This window comes from Pecten maximus, chromosome 18, assembly GCF_902652985.1.
Source record: "Pecten maximus chromosome 18, xPecMax1.1, whole genome shotgun sequence".
In the NCBI taxonomy this organism is placed as follows: domain Eukaryota; kingdom Metazoa; phylum Mollusca; class Bivalvia; order Pectinida; family Pectinidae; genus Pecten; species Pecten maximus.
In genome coordinates, this window is record NC_047032.1 from 6,568,976 (window position 1) to 6,585,916 (window position 16,941).

General features: G+C 35.2%; 3 protein-coding genes across 3 annotated transcripts; all 3 read right to left on the reverse strand.

Annotated features, from left to right (window-relative positions):
* Positions 1 to 1,890: 1,890 nt before the first annotated feature.
* Positions 1,891 to 3,093, reverse strand: LOC117316995 (neuronal acetylcholine receptor subunit alpha-3-like). Its single transcript, XM_033871772.1, has one exon. It carries the CDS (start codon positions 3,091 to 3,093, stop codon positions 1,891 to 1,893), a length of 1,203 nt encoding a protein of 400 aa, XP_033727663.1.
* Positions 3,094 to 7,210: 4,117 nt separating this feature from the next.
* Positions 7,211 to 8,413, reverse strand: LOC117316997 (neuronal acetylcholine receptor subunit alpha-3-like). The gene has a single exon (XM_033871775.1). The coding sequence runs from the start codon at positions 8,411 to 8,413 to the stop codon at positions 7,211 to 7,213; it is 1,203 nt and encodes a 400-aa protein (XP_033727666.1).
* A 6,820-nt stretch (positions 8,414 to 15,233) lies between these two features.
* Positions 15,234 to 16,364, reverse strand: LOC117316998 (neuronal acetylcholine receptor subunit alpha-3-like; the record flags this gene model as incomplete). The annotated part of the gene is given in 2 exon segments (XM_033871776.1): positions 15,234 to 16,112; positions 16,115 to 16,364. Coding segments are annotated over 2 exon segments (1,074 nt in total), but the record flags the coding sequence as incomplete, so codon positions are not given.
* Between the last annotated feature and the right edge of the window lie 577 nt (positions 16,365 to 16,941).

A 16,941-nucleotide genomic window follows, 5' to 3' on the forward strand; every position in this document is an offset into this window, starting at 1 on the left:
AGTGCTACCGCGGTGGCCAGTGGTTAAGGTGTCCCGACACTTTATTTCTAGTCCTCCACCTTTGGGATGCGAGTTCGAAACCTACATGGGGCAGTTGCCAGGTACTGACCGTAGGCCGGTGGTTTTTCTCCGGTACTCGGCTTTCCTCCTCCAAAACCTGGCACGTCCTTATATATTGTAAATGACCCTGGCTGTTAATAGGACGTTAAAAAAAATATAAAACAATGTATAATGATAATTTATCTAGCATAATTACATGTTCTTACCACGTAATCGACCTAATATCAAAAAAAAAAAAAATTTAAATAAAAAAAATATCTGATATGAAAAAGTGCACATTCGACAACACTAGTGTAGATAATTTAATTGTTTTTAATTACATGTAAATTCACTGAAGTTAAACGCAATTTAGCTACTAAATGGTGTCTCAAGATCAGCTCAATTTGAATTTCCCTGTGTCAAAGTTTCAAACTCACAAGTTATATATATATAACACAAAAACAAATTTAAAAAAAAACACAAAAACAAAAATACAAATATATATATATATATATAATTTGTTCATTTATCACAAACAGTTCCGGATTTTATGTATGAGAATTTATGAACCTTCAAAGTAAAGCAATCCTGAGCTGGTTTGACAAACGAATATTTTTTAACATCTATTTACCAATCTTAAGAAAAAAAATTATAAAACAATGTAACTACACCAGTGTACGAGATATAGTACAGAAACAAATGTTGGACAGTCCCTTCCCTTTATCCGAACACAGGACAAAGGTAGTTAGAACGATTTGGATGAAGAGGACCTCCCATGTACAATTATTAGAACGACTTGGATGAAGAGGACCTCCCATGTACAATTATTAGAACGACTCGGATGTAGAGGACCTCCCATGTACAATTATTAGAACGATTCGGATGTAGAGGACCTCCCATGTACAATTATTAGAATGACTTGGATGTAGAGGACCTCCCATGTACAATTATTAGAACGACTTGGATGAAGAGGACCTCCCATGAAAGGCCGTGTCATATGGTGGTATATACAATTATTAGAACGAGTTCCTTTTGACATGGACACGAGTGTAAGATTCTGTTTATCACAGTACTTATTTTTAGGAGAAAATAAGTGCAAGCTCTCCAATTAAAATTACAGACAGGATAATGTCTACTTTACATGTATTATTGGCTCCCCCTAGATGATCGCCTATTTGGGTGCAACGATATCTCGCATAATGTTATATTTGATGTTCATATCTACCCGACGTTCATAAAGTTTCCTGTATCTTGTAATGTATTTAAAAAAAATGACATCAACGCTTATAATTAATTTTTGAAAATGATTTTCTAATTTAAAACATGTTTTATGTACAATTTTACTGGTTTTAAATGGGATTCTTTTTCTTCTCAAATCAATACGAAACGTCAATTGTCGTATTGTGACGTCACAATTTTCGCGCCATTCTCGGAATTTCTTTCATAGAAGAATGAAAAGAATTTTTCGACCAATCACATTTGAGTATTTACCATGAAAACAAAAAAAAATTAATTATAGAAGAATAAAAAGAATTTTTCGACCAATTATATTTGAGTATTTACCATGAAAACAAAGGAAAAATAATTATATATATGTGTGTGTGTGTGTGTGTGTGTGTGTGTAATATTATGTATGCCATAGCTAGGTTTGACACTACATAGGTAAACTGTGAAGATCGCAGTTTTCAACAGTTTGATGCAAGAATGTTTTTCTAGAGCAAATCCCATTATGATCCAGAATTTTCGCTTTGATTTAAATTCAATCTATTCATCGTACCTGAATTTATTTCCGCGAAAACAACAACCTTTGAAATAATGAAGCTTTACAGTAAATTTGAATTGATAGATATTCTATTTATAGTACCCAAGCGAAAATCCAAAGATCATTGCAATGGCAATAGTTTGGGTGATACAAAATAGAACAATATCGATAAAATTCATGACGTCAATCTTTTCGGGGTAGTGCATTTCTATGGACGCCGGCTGTCCTTCCTTTGTGTCCTCCTCGAAGACAGAACAGAGGTTTTCAGTACCGTGTGACGGCACTGGGTTTGGTGTAGTCATATTTTTGCTGTCATTCTTACATTCAATCTTGAATTGTCGAATCGCCTTCTTTTTCTTCAACAAGGTTATCAGCCATGTTGGAAATTTGTCCACCTCTGCAACAGCCTCGCATCGAAGGGTAAATATCGTTAGAATTATTATTACACCACTGAAAATCATAGATACTAGGATAAAGTAGGAAATACCCGCTATTGTCTCGGATACTTTCGGCATGTTGTCACCGATAAGGGTCATGTAAACCGCCAGAGACAGGAACATGGTGATTGTGTAGGAAATCCTCTCACCCGACGCCGCCGGTAAGAGGAACACGAACGGGTTTAGAAAACAAAGCAAATAGATAGGAATGATCATGGATATCACAAAATATGTAGACCTCCGTGTCAGGATCATACTAAAACCGATAATTGAAACTTCAGGACCCATCCCCAAATATTCCTGTGCCAATGACTTGTCTAAACTCCACTCTCCGTTGGTGCTATACATTTTCATATAGAATGTTGACATTAGTGGTAAGAGTTTGATTTCAGCACTGGAGTACCCCCATGGTAGTAAGAGCACTGAACAGTTTTGTGAATCAGTTGGAAACTCCGTCATATCGATGGAACAGCTAGACGTAATCATTCTTCCTGGGCACCAGGATATATAGCCACTACTTGTTATTCTTGCGTCAAATCGGTCGGAACCAATCGGCTCAAGATCTGAAGCAGACGATATTAGAAAAACCGACGGTTTCCATAACATGGAAGAATTAACCATGGTCTCAGTTATTCCTGCATAATCTGAGGGAACCCACACCAATTGGGGGTCCTTCCAGTACATACACAAAATGATGCTCAAGCTAATTGTCCCAGAAACTTCGTTCACGTCCAAAAGAGAAAGAGGACAGAATAGCGTTTGGATTTCAACTGTTTCATTGAAATTTTCAACTGGTCTAGCTTCCTTGCTGTAGGTTGCAAATATGTCACTCATTAATCTTTTGAAGTCCACCATTGTACCGGAAGTTGATACACAAAACATGTTATTGCTATTAATAAAAATCCAAATCAATACAAATACTCCATTTCGTCTCATTTTCCACCTTTTCTCATATCAATACTTTTCTAGGCAAAATGTTCCCTGATTCATGGATTTTTGTATGCATGAATATCGCCTCAAGCGTTGCAAACGTCGAAAATAAATCCTTAACGGAAATCTGAAAAGAAAAATCAATCAATTGAATTAGCATATACATCATTTGTAGTATCCACCTCTATGCGCCGTACTCGGTGTTATAAATTTACCCTGCGTGACCTGTATATACGTGGTTATTGATGTTGGACAGATATAGTCCCATTAATCTCATGGATTTAATATTTCTCAATTGTGTTGAAAACACTACTAATGGACCTTAAACAAATATGCACATTTATTGCTTTCTAGATAAATAGCAACTCGCAATGTTCTGTTTATCAAATGCACATCAGTAGCTGACTATATTTGTACAATATCATTTGTTGGATTTAAGCGTCAGAGATATGAACATCAATTTTTAGAGAAGCAGAAGTAAACTTGTCTTTCATGCCTCTTATAACAGTGACATTGGTTCAGAATACGCAAACTTATTCTTTATTTTATTATTAACTTCCAAAGCGTGGAAACATGGAACAACTCCATAATACCATAGGAAAATAGACTATTTGATTCGCGTAAATATGCTCCGTGCTTCCTGTGTCACTTATCACTCGGTACACCTTAGCGAATTCTGCTACCCTGCATTGATATAGGGTAGCCTAACCTGACGGAGTGTACCGAATGAATACCGGTTCTCATTTTGAGAACATGATAATTTTAGGATTTGACCTCTATTAACAGGATTTGACCTAGATTTTAACGAGTTGACATGGATTTTGAGCATTGGACGGAGATTTACATAATTTGACCTAGGTTTTAACGAATTGACTAAGATTTTGAGCATTTGACCTAAATTTGCAGAATTTGACCTAGATTTATATTGTGGGTGTCACTCGTTTTGTAAAGTTTTATTTGAGTTTCGGTTTGAATGCCATTACTCTCTTGTTTCATCTTATCTAATTGATTTACTGATCTATTTATCTGTATCTTCATGTTTCAGATTTTCTACCAGATACATTGAATACTTGTTCTATGAAACGGAACAGAACGAAACGGAAAATAGATATGGTTCAAACTTTAACCACCGAAAAACAAAACATTGAAAACAACTCTAGTATAAATCAATAAAACTTTATTCACTTCTGATTTTACTCTACATTAACTTGATAATCAATCATTTCATAGTGTTTATTCTGGCATTTCATTTCAGATGTTCCGAATGATTAATAGCGGTTAATGGCAATGTAAAGGTAAGTTGAAACTTGTAGATGATGATATACGTGATATCCATTAACGACTACAAAGGCTTTTAATTACATTGTATATCATACTGGACTTGTTATGTATATACAGTTGCTAAACAACCTACACAACTCTGTCAACGACAATAGTTTTTATTTCTTGGTTCCAATGCAATTAAGCTTTTCATAATGGCTTATTGTTTTGGTGATATGATGATGTATATAGATTGGTGTTCGTGAAAATAATAATCGCGAAGGATTTGAATCCGCGATCGATTCTCATCTCGTATTAACTTGATCATGTATCCTGCGCGAAATATAAGTGATTTACAGTAATAAAGTAATAAAATTGTAATATAAGTAAATACATATTTGGGTTTGTATTATGCAACATCAAAAAGAAAAGTGAATGAAAGTGTTGCCATTGTACGTAACGTGCCACACGGCCATCCGAGTGACATTTACATGGGTGGACGTGTTCTGTAATGGTCCACCGTGTACATAATACTTCTTCGTCGAGTTGCTGTCAACTTTAAGTAGCTGATAGAGGTACATTTTGGTTTGCTCACATATTGTTAACTGGTTGAGTAACGTTAAACAAAAACTGTGTTATGTTTTGGCAAACCAGCTTTTACAGCACTTGATGAATATGTCTCAATATGACGAAACATGAAATATTAATTACACACATATCCTGAGGTATCCATTCAGTTTATATTAGTGAGAAAACTTAAAATGTTATATTTTCATTGAATGTATATGGGATGTGATGATAGCGCATACAGGTGTCTGCAGCTGGTTATATTTATATAAAAAACAATATCGGGCCTTACTCCCTTCTACTACTAATACAAACAGCGACAAACAACTAAATTGACAGGAAATAAGTCAGTTCTCATCAACATTAGCTTATATATTTTTTCTCGAATTGCCAACCTAACAAATTTGAAGATTTTAGATTCTGAATATCTTTTAAAGAATATAAGGTCCTGTTCGTTTTTTGAAATATAACATTTCAGGCATCGATCTTAATCATTTGAAGGCAACATGCATAAACATGGCCCATCCTTATTTCATTAAATCTCGTTCAGCCGTATGGAATGCAGTTTATTAATGAAAACGAAAGCAAGTGCACAATCTACTACATTCGTGCTACTTGCAGCACAATGTATAATGCTAATTTCTCTAGCATGACATTCTCTAGAATGAAATTGCATGAATTATAACTAAAATACGAGGGCTGATTGATAAGTTGTGAGCCTCGTATTGAAGGATTTGAATTTTGCCGGACCCATTGTATTATTTTCAACATAAGCCCCCTCAGTATCTATACACTTTTGCCAGCGGTGTTTAAGGGCCTCAATGCGACTTTTATAGAACTCCCTTTCTTGGCTGTTCAAAAGTTATCCACTGTATGTTGGGTTTGGGGTGCCTGGAAGAGCTGTTGTCTTATGGAGCGAGATCAGGTAAATAAGGCGGATACTCAATAAATTTAAAGCCACAATCGTGAATGGCAGCCATGGCAATGACAGACTCTTTCACCAGATCCTAACCCTAACCGATTTGTTCATTCTGCAAAAGCTGCTTGTCTTGTTTACTTAAGAGTGCTACCTCGTCGATATAAACTAACAAAATGAGACCAGTCCTTGGGCACATGGCCATTTATAGTCAGAGAACAGTAGGACTTAAAAAGAACATCCTTGAGTACCTCCTTCAATTCGACGATCACAATTTATCAATCAGCTCTCGTATCACACAAATACATATTTACACGCCATTTAATTGTTGGAAAACGCATGCATGTATAAATATACTCAAGGTATCTTAAGACCAGCTTAACTCATTCGAATCCCTCTTTTTCAAAGTTACACACTCGCAAGTTCTTACCACGTAATCTACTTTTTGATATGAAATGAAAACTCGTTCGTGTATCACAAACAGGTCAAGATTTTATGTACACTGATGTAGGTACAGCAGTACTTTTTATCACCGAGAGTTGTTGTTATACGGTTCCAAAGACAATTTGTTTTATTAATTTATTAAACACTTTTAATAGCATGTAATATAATCGATAGGTTTGAAGTGACGATATATGTCTAAAAAATGTCGGCGTTAACCACAAATCGTTGTTAGACTCAAATTTTAAGTAGGAATTTTATTGTTGGGACCAAATTTTATCTGAGTTTTTCCGAGTTTTTTCCCCCTCAGATAAACAGAAAATTTGGCCGGGACTGACGAAGCACTTCGAGTAAAGTGTAATATTCGAGTTAGCCGAGTTTGAGTTAACGAAGTTCCGCTGTATGAGAATTTGACGACTACACTCTTACACCTTCATCGAAAAATGGTCAGTGCAGCACATGCTCACAGTTTAAAAGTATCACAATCCAGAACTGGTTTGATCACGCAATTTATTTAACATATATTTACCAATCTTAAAAAACACACTCATTTTATAAAACGAGACAATGTAACTACATCAGTGCACGAGATATACAGAAAAAAATGTTGGACAGTCCGTTGCCCTTATCCAAACTAAGGACAATTTGGATGTAGATGATCTTTCATCAGAGGCTCTTAAATACCATTATTGAACTAGTACCTTTTAACATCGACACGAGCGTGAGAATCACATCATGATCCAGAATTTTGTCTTTGATTTAAATGTTTAATGCATTCATCTCCCTGAATTTAATTCCGCGAAAACAGCAGTCCTTGAAAATATAAAACTTTACAGTAAATTTGAGTTAATAGATATTCTATTTATAGTACCCAAACGAAAATCCAAAGATCATTGCAATGGCAATAGTTTGGGAGATACAAAATAGAACAATATCGATAAAATTCATGACGTCAATCTTTTCGGGGTAGTGCATTTCTATGGACCCCGGCTGTCCTTCCTTTGTGTCCTCCTCGAAGACAGAACAGATGTTTTCAGTACCGAGTGACGGCACTGGGTTTGGTGTAGTCATATTTTTGCTGTCATTCTTACATTCAATCTTGAATTGTCGAATCGCCTTCTTTTTCTTCAACAAGGTTATCAGCCATGTTGGAAATTTGTCCACCTCTGCAACAGCCTCGCATCGAAGGGTAAATATCGTTAGAATTATTATTACACCACTGAAAATCATAGATACGAGGATAAAGTAGGAAATACCCGCTATTGTCTCGGATACTTTCGGCATGTTGTCACCGATAAGGGTCATGTAAACCGCCAGAGACAGGAACATGGTGATTGTGTAGGAAATCCTCTCACCCGACGCCGCCGGTAAGAGGAACACGAACGGGTTTAGAAAACAAAGCAAATAGATAGGAATGATCATGGATATCACAAAATATGTAGACCTCCGTGTCAGGATCATACTAAAACCGATAATTGAAACTTCAGGACCCATCCCCAAATATTCCTGTGCCAATGACTTGTCTAAGCTCCACTCTCCGTTGGTGCTATACATTTTCATATAGAATGTTGACATTAGTGGTAAGAGTTTGATTTCAGCACTGGAGTACCCCCATGGTAGTAAGAGTACTGAACAGTTTTGTGAATCAGTTGGGAACTCCGTCATATCGATGGAACAGCTAGACGTAATCATTCTTCCTGGGCACCAGGATATATCGCCACTACTTGTTATTCTTGCGTCAAATCGATCGGAACCAATCGGCTCAAGATCTGAAGCAGACGATATTAGAAAAACCGACGGTTTCCATAACATGGATGAATTAACCATGGTCTCAGTTATTCCCCCATAATCTGAGGGAACCCACACCAACTGGGGGTCCTTCCAGTACATACACAAAATGATGCTCAAGCTAATTGTCCCAGAAACTTCGTTCACGTCCAAAAGAGAAAGAGGACAGAATACCGTTTGGATTTCAACTGTTTCATTGAAATTCTCAACGGGTCTAGCTTCCTTGCTGTAGTTTGTAAACATGTCACTCATTAATCTTTTGAAGTCCACCATTGTACCGGAAGTTGATACACTAAACATGTTGTTATTGCCATTAATAAAAATCCAAATCAATACAAATACTCCATTTCGTCTCATTTTTCACCTTTTCTCTTATCAATACTTTTCTAGGCAAAATATTCCCTGATTCAGGGATTTGTGTATGCATGAATATCGCCTCAAGCGTTGCAAAACGTCGAAAATAAATCCTTAACGGAAATCTGAAAAAAAAATCAATCAATTGAATTAGCATATAGTATGCAATTAATGAAAAGTATTTGTCGGGAGAAAATGATAAAAGTTGTTTATGTCATCGGAAACCTGAAAAAAGAATTATTGTATTAAATTAGCAATTAATCTATAACCGCAACTAATGTTGAATTGTAGAAGAAAGAAAGTAATTAAAAATCGCCAATGGTGATTTGAAAAGAATAAATATTGATTCATGTGTCAATCATAAACTAGTGAATAACGCGTTGTATTCGTAAAAGAGTGTTTAACGGAAACCTGAAAACATTCATCAATGCACTAATGCATTTTGGAATTATAAGCGTTTCAGATGTATCCATGAAATTTTGCAGACATGATCATTGTACACAGGTTGAGTGTTACACTTGATATGAGTACTGAAGTTAAGTAAAACACAATGTATGGTTATTACAACTATCAAGCGATGTATCCCCTAATTAAACACAGACTATCGACATGTGTAATAATTATTCTTACATTAGTCGATCAAATGAGGTCATTGAAAAAGTACAAGGAGAATAAGACCAGGTGTATCGACAGGGTAAGCGTCTTCTACTTATTCAACGACATGTAAATGAAGGTCAAATCGAGGTAATGTCACGTCCTCAACGCAGGAACAAAGGGACTGGATATAACTTTATACTGCATAAAGGAGATATGGTATTTCCTAATTATTTGACGCTGACCATAACACTCTCCCATGTATAAATATACATACATGTATATGTATATAGCTATAATTATGGAAGTATTGGAATATTACAGGATATTTTAATCTTAGTATTGTTACCATGGTTACTATGTACATTGTACATCAGAATTCAAAAAAGAAAATGAACCATTTCTCGAATTTTGCCTTTGCGACTTCCAACGTACAGTAAGTTAGGTGATTTATCAAATTTTAACAGTTTGACGTGAGGGTGATTTGGTACAACATTTCGTTATAGAAGTAGTACTGGGAAAGTAAATAAGGCGCAATTCTTCCTGAGAGGAAAATCTGTAGCATAACATTTCCGCATAAATATTCTCGTTTACAGTATCATAAATCGTATATTGATTAGTTACCACAAGAAATTCGGAAAATATTAAAAAGTGTACTATTACAGATAAAATATCCGTGAAAAAATCATGGTCATGTTAAGATAGTTACATGGTACAAACGTTTGAATAACATTGTGGTGGTTATTTTCAAGGTTCCACACGAACCGTGAATATTTGTACACAGCGAATATTGTAAGGCATATAGTATTTTTTAAAAATCATTATTTCACGACTGTTATCAATCACCAAAAACCTGAATATTTGAAGATAAGGAATACTGTAAGTTAATTAGTATTGAAGAATTCATAATCTCAAGACTTACCTCAGTTGATTGCCCGGTTTTGTTATCCACCTCTATGCGCCGTACTCGGTGTTATAAGTTTACCCTGCGTTACCTGTATATACGTGGTTATTGATGTTGGACAGATATAGTCCCATTAGTCTCATCTAATTAATGTTTCCCAATTCTAATGGACCTAAGCAAATATGCACACTAATTGCTATCTAAATATACATAGCAACTCGCAGTGTTCTGTTCATCAAAGACACTTCAGTAGCCATTCCCACAAAAAAAATGTTTGTACAAGATCATCAGTAGGTTTTATGCCTCAGAGTTATGAAAATCGATTTTTGGATAAGTAGTGGTATACTTGTCGTTGGTTCAGATAATGCAAATTTATGTTTGTTTTTATTTAATTATTGACGTCCAAAAAGTGTACACATGGACTAACTCCATAATACAATAGGAAATCAGACTATTTGATTCCCGTTAATGTACTTGGTGGTTCCGGTCTCACTTAACCCGGTTCATACGGCACACCTCGGCAGGTACTGCTACCTTACATTGGTGTGGGGTAGCAGAATCTGCCGAGGTGTGCCGAATGACCACGATTCTCATTTTGAGAACGTAATGATTTCAGGATTTGACATACATTTATATAATTTTACGAAGTTTTTTTTTTTTGGGTTGACCTATATTTTTTAGCATTTGACCTAGATTTACATAATTTGACCTATACATTTTGTATTTATATAGTGGGTGTCATGATAACTCTTGTTCACTCGTTTTATAAAGTATTATTTGGAAATTAAGTTTAAATGTCAGTAATCTCTTGCTTCATCTATTTTAATTGATTTATGATCAATTGATCTATATTTTCATTTATTCAATTTTCATTTATTTCTTATAGGATGCATTGAATACCTGTTCCGTCAAATCCGAGAAAATAAAACATTGAAAACAACTCTAGTATGAAACAATAAAACTCAATTATTCCCTTCGGATTTTATTCTACATTAACTCTGTTTGATAATCAATCATTTTAGATTGTTTATTCTGGCGTTTCATGTCAGATGTTCCCAATAATTAATAGTGTTTAATGACAATGTAAAGGAAAGCTGAAACTTGCAGACAATGATATACGTGATATCCATTAACGACTACAAAGGCTTTTGATCATATCATACTGAACTTGTTATGTCTGTACAGTTGCTAAACAACCTACACAACTCGGTCGACGACAATAGTTTTTATTACTTGGTTCCACTGGAATGAAGCTTTTCATAATGGCTAATTGTTTGGTGATATAGTGATGTGTATAGAGTGATTTTGTAAAAACTAATAGCGAAAACTTTGATTTTCATCGCGTATTAACGCGAAAATATATCCCACGTGAAATATAAGTGATTTACAGTAATACGGTAATAAAATTGTAATATAAGTAAATACATATCTGGATATGTTTCAACAATATCAATAATACAAGGTGATTGAAACCAGGTGTTCCGTGAGAGAATGCGTCTTTCGAAACCCTGAGAATTTTTCCATCAACAGTCGACATCTGTCACGGAAATCATGATAATGAGAACAACTCTTTAAATATCGAGTCTGTTTATATCCTTGATTTCAAGTTCTACGCATTGGCAAGATATAAAAGACACATAGAAAAGACCAAAGTAAATTTATGACCAGGTGTTGCGGAAGGTCAAGCGCTTTCGGCTTCATCGACGATACCCGCAATGAAAATCAATGTCAAATCCGTGTTATGTTATGTTCTAAAAAATGGAAACTAGGTTTGTGTTTGTAGTGTTGAAAAATCTTTTCTTCAGATAGACAATATCTTTCACAGGAATCGTGATCTTGGAAATAAATCTTGATATAGATATGTACGTGTTGACAGTCAATCCAAAAAGACTAATCGGCTACACTTTACCCACTTTAATTTAAGTGTAAACAATGTACGAAATGTCAACATAATTGTTTAGTCGATTCGGATACATACCGTATATGTCTGTGTACTGCCCGCTTCGTTAGATTGCCCACACAAGCCGAAATGTGATGGATTTATAATTTAAAGTCTGCAGTAGCTCACTCCGGTTCTTTGCTCGCGGGGTATCTGCTACGTAATATAGCATAAGTTCTCACTATTAAGGGACTATGTTTAGCTCTCACATTTGACATGTGTTGCTTTGGCATGTGAAGAGTGTTAATAAAAGTGTTTTTAGATATTTTGTGAGTTCTTTTTACTTAATATGTACGCACTATTGAATATTCAATTTATTTTTTGGATAAAGACAGCAATGTCGGTACCTGATAGTACACCAGGGAAACACAAAAAGTTAACTTAGATTTGAAAAAATATCATATAATCCGTAGGTTTTCTTTTTCCTGGAAAACATTTTGTCAGGTAGCTACCCCGCTTCATCAGATAGCCAGCCGAAGGTATCTTTTAATGTTTTGATGGAAATTACGGAACGCTTCATATTTTTATTGATTTTCGACAGCTTATGACATCCATTGTCTCTATTCAAGCTTGTGTTTCTGGCATGCATTATCATCCTACTTGAGCTAATTGTTATCTTTGTCCATTATGTCAGTCAGTTATATAGATGTTAATTAAGATAACAACGATCAGAATCGAGTTGAAAGAGACCCATCTTTGTTCTCAATCTGTATGTTTAACCAATGCACTATGCTGCAGTTTGTCCCTTTGGATCTTTTTTGCAAGCTGTCAGAGGTATTTGTCAAATGTTGGTACATTTGTCAATAAAATGGTTTAAAAAAGGGGAAGGGGACTATGCTGACTTGTTAAAACAAGTCCGCCCACATTTGCCAAAACGGCGGCATTCGCTTAATTATATTTACATTTCTGGTTTGTATTCTCTATTTGGCATTGCCGACAAAATTGACGTTTACACTTTCGGTAAACTTTTGTCAGGGGCGAGGGAATACATAGTTGACAGTGAGCGAGGTCGGAGCCGCGAATTGGCACTCAAAAGCTTAATTCTTCTTATTTTGCTATTTTGTGACTATATTTCTACAAACTATGACGCAAATCAAAACAATGTAATAATGAAAGATGTACATGTTTTAAAGATCTCATGGAAATGGATTAATGTAAATCACCTATATTAGAGTTATTTATTTTAGCGTTAATTTTAGTCTTTCGCGAAATCAAATCCGTCGTGATTATAGGTATGAAAATGACACCTTGGGAAGGCGACTAACATATAGGTTAGTGTACCAATATTATGGGTCTTGCAGAGCCCAAGACTCTATAATAGCTGATCATTCTCGAATTTAAAATCTTTTCTAGATCAGCGTTCGCGAAATTATGTATTTGCAAAATCTAAGTGATTTACAGTAAATAGATAATGTTTCTGTTTTGTCCTGTAGATTCCCGCCAAATTTGAATACGCTGTTTTGCAATGCATCACACAATTATGGCATATAAGGAGGTATTTCAAACATCAAAGATACTCTTATTAGATACCATAAAGAACTCTAGACATGGCAGGAAGACTGTTTTTAGGAAACAATGTTAATCCGTTGAGTTTGGAGTAAAAGATGTATATTTCTTTAAAAAAAAAAGGCCCTAAACTCACCAGTTTAACTATTTATCTGAAGGTTCATGACCAGACTTCCAGTAAATATTATTTGCTATTGAAATAGTTTATACAAACACCAGGGTGTTGCGAGATTAGCTATGGTTTTATGTGTGTTTCTTTTGAAAATGGAACACTTGTGTATTCACAAAAACCTATCAACTCTTCCTAATAAACCTAACTGGCTGGTTCGTTTACAGCGAGAATAAGTAGAAAGTTTTAAAAACATTTATCTCAAAACAGGTAACACGTATGAAATTATACTTTTCTATGGGTAACCATATGACATTTACAAAGGTACGCCTATGCTTGAATTCTAAAAGTACATTTTAGATTTTAACTCTCAGTGTTGCAAACTCATCTACCCTATGTTACAATAGACCAATTCAGAGGGGGTAGGTACATGTGTCAATGATTTTTTTGTATTTATAATCAATACTTAGGTAAAATATTGCTAGCAGTTCCTTTCAGACAAACGGATAAACAATTTGTTTTGTTTTTGTAATTATGATAATTCCAGAAATGGCTCTGAACTTTTTTAAGGTAAATAAATTTTGCCATTGGATTTGCTAATATTGGGCGATGTATAGGTGAAATACACAGATAGTATGTCCTTGGAGTGTAAAAGTGCAAGGTAACTTAGGCTCCATTACGAGTACAGTATACTTTTGAAATGGAATCTTACATTACAACGGTTTTCAGTTTTGTTAAATACCCAATGCAGTACTTCACCCGCAAACATGTTTGGAAGCGTTGAGAATTATTCCATGCTACATCTTACCACAAAGTAACTCTATAGATGAAGTTGTTAGCATCTACATCAAATTATTCGTGATTTTAAGACACAAAATGTCCAAACAAACATTTTAGTATATTACATGCCTATTTCTGTGCAAATGTTTAGATATTTATTCGTGTTTGAAATTCAATATTATTCTGCAATATAGATGACTCTTAAGTATCCTATTTGGTATAGTAAGTTTCAGAAGGTAGTTAATAAGGGTATCTGTTAAAAAGAATGGTTTTGTAAAGGTGTTTTAATTATAAATGGCCTTTTTGATTTGGTGTAATTTGGTGTAAATACAGCTTTTGTTACCTATCAAGGAATTATTACAGTAGTTAGGAATATCTTACGCTATGATACCCCACATACATCAATAAGTTACCTATATATCCGATGCATATTGAAATATTTTAAGTCATCAGATCGGAACAAAGGAATTTTACAATATTTCATGTAAAAATGATATTATATCTACAGGGAGAAGCGAATGAAATGAATTTTTTGAAATAGACGATGAAACTTTGAAACTAATATGTATAGCACCCTTTTCAAAGACTTAAATACAACATTACAGTGGCTACGTTATAAAATAAACCATTATATCTTAACAAATCACTCTTTTTAGACTTTTACTTGTTGATAGTCAATACTGTTTTCGTTGAAAAACCGAAATAGAAACAATAAATCATACAATGGCCACGTTAATAAATTCAAGACTTTATACAAAATTTCAGATCTTTTTTTTTAATAACCTACTCATTCCATTTGCTTTCATTAAAGAAATTTCCATTTTTTTGCTTTTCTAACCAGAATCAAATCATGACAAAGCAAATGCTATTAAAACTTTTAATCACGTTTATTAACTGTCCTTTTTTTAATGTCAAATGCGTGTGAATTCTAAATATAATGAAAAAATAATCATCTGTAATATTCACATGCAAACCCAAAAATCAGCCCAACAACCATGATTTCCTGGATCACAAACAAAGCATTTGTCAACGAAATCAACAATGTCATCTCTTCCGAGATCCGTCGGGTTATTCAGAAAAGGGGTTTTCTTCGTGGCTTCCGCCGAATCGATGTCATAACTCTGTGTGGCGTTCTGTCCAGAATTATTTCCATTTTCAGTCCTATCTGAGGGAGTATGTGAGTCAATTGCACTTGAACTCTTTTTTGGTTTCTTCAACAGCAGCACGAGTTGTTTCAGCCGTTTTGGAAAGTGACTCGCATCATTCCTGGCATGCGAGCGGAGAGTGAATATTGTCAGTATTATCAACACACAGCTGTAGATCATTGATACCAGTAGAAAGTAGGAGATACCCGCCATGGGCTCGGAAACTTTCGGCATGTTGTCACCGACAAGTGTCATGTAAACTGCCAGAGACAGGAACTTGGTGATAGTGAAGGAAATCCTCTCACCAGACGCGGCCGGCAAGAGAAAGACAAACGGGTTGAGGAAACAAAGGATATACACTGGTACGACCATCGAGATCACAAAATATGCAGATTTTCTCCTCAAAACGATCGTGTAAACAGCAGGATTTGTTTCGTAGCTGCGACTGTTATATATTTCCACCGTTGTACTGTCAACACTCCACTCGCCATTTTCGTCGAAGTCATCCAAATTGATAAATGATTGTAGAAATGAGAGTTGTATTTCTGTAGGGAGATACCCCCAAGGTAGGAACATTAAGTGACACGTTTGGAAGTCAGTAGGGAAGTTTGTCATGTCCACTGTGCAGGTAGATCTGATCATTTCCCCGGGCTCACAGACTCCACTGCAATATTTAATATTCTGGCATCAACATCTTGTAGACTAAACTTTTCCAGATCAGCTGACGATGAAACAAGAAAAATATTGGGTGACCAAATCTTTGAAGAATTCACCATCATTCTCGATATGCCATCGTAGTCTTCAGGATTCCATGTCAACCTGAAGTCCTTCCACATCATAGCGAGTCCTCCAGTTAAAGTTATAGATCCAGACACTTCATCAACATCACGAATTGAGAGAAGAAGAAAAAGACGTGTTTATCAACACATGGTGGTTATGATTCATGACCGGGCGTATTTCTCGACTACAATTGGCAAATAAATCGTCCACCAATCGGGCCATGTCCTCTATGGTACCGGTCACGTGTAGTGTCACGTGACATTGGAAAATTATCAACAGAACAATGATACGATTACCTCCTTCATCTGAACTCTTGCTGATGGTTGTTTCCGTTACTCTGGTTGTCAATCGATCGTTTCTGCCTTGTTTTTTTTTTTTATCTTTTGATGGAAGTCATGTTGTAAGCGGAGTCTAGAATGAAAACAGAGAATGAATGTCCATGTTCCAATGTCACTGACACACGTTATGTACCGTATAAATTGTCATATGATGGGGTTTTTTTTAAAATTAGTACAGATAAATATAAAAGGAAAACATGATTTATTCTTAATGCTTCAACTGAAGAAACGGCCAGATTGTTGTTTTCATTGACTTACGGTAAACCATCGGTTAGTTAGTAAAATGATAGTATTTTATGTAATTCAATGTTAATTGATCGTTAAACTTTCTTCATTTCGCGATTATATTGAT

Bases quoted from the DNA above. Each gene is read 5' to 3' on its own strand.
- LOC117316995 (XM_033871772.1), bottom strand. From the start codon at position 3,093: ATGGTGGACTTCAAAAGATTAATGAGTGACATATTTGCAACCTACAGC.
- LOC117316997 (XM_033871775.1), bottom strand. From the start codon at position 8,413: ATGGTGGACTTCAAAAGATTAATGAGTGACATGTTTACAAACTACAGC.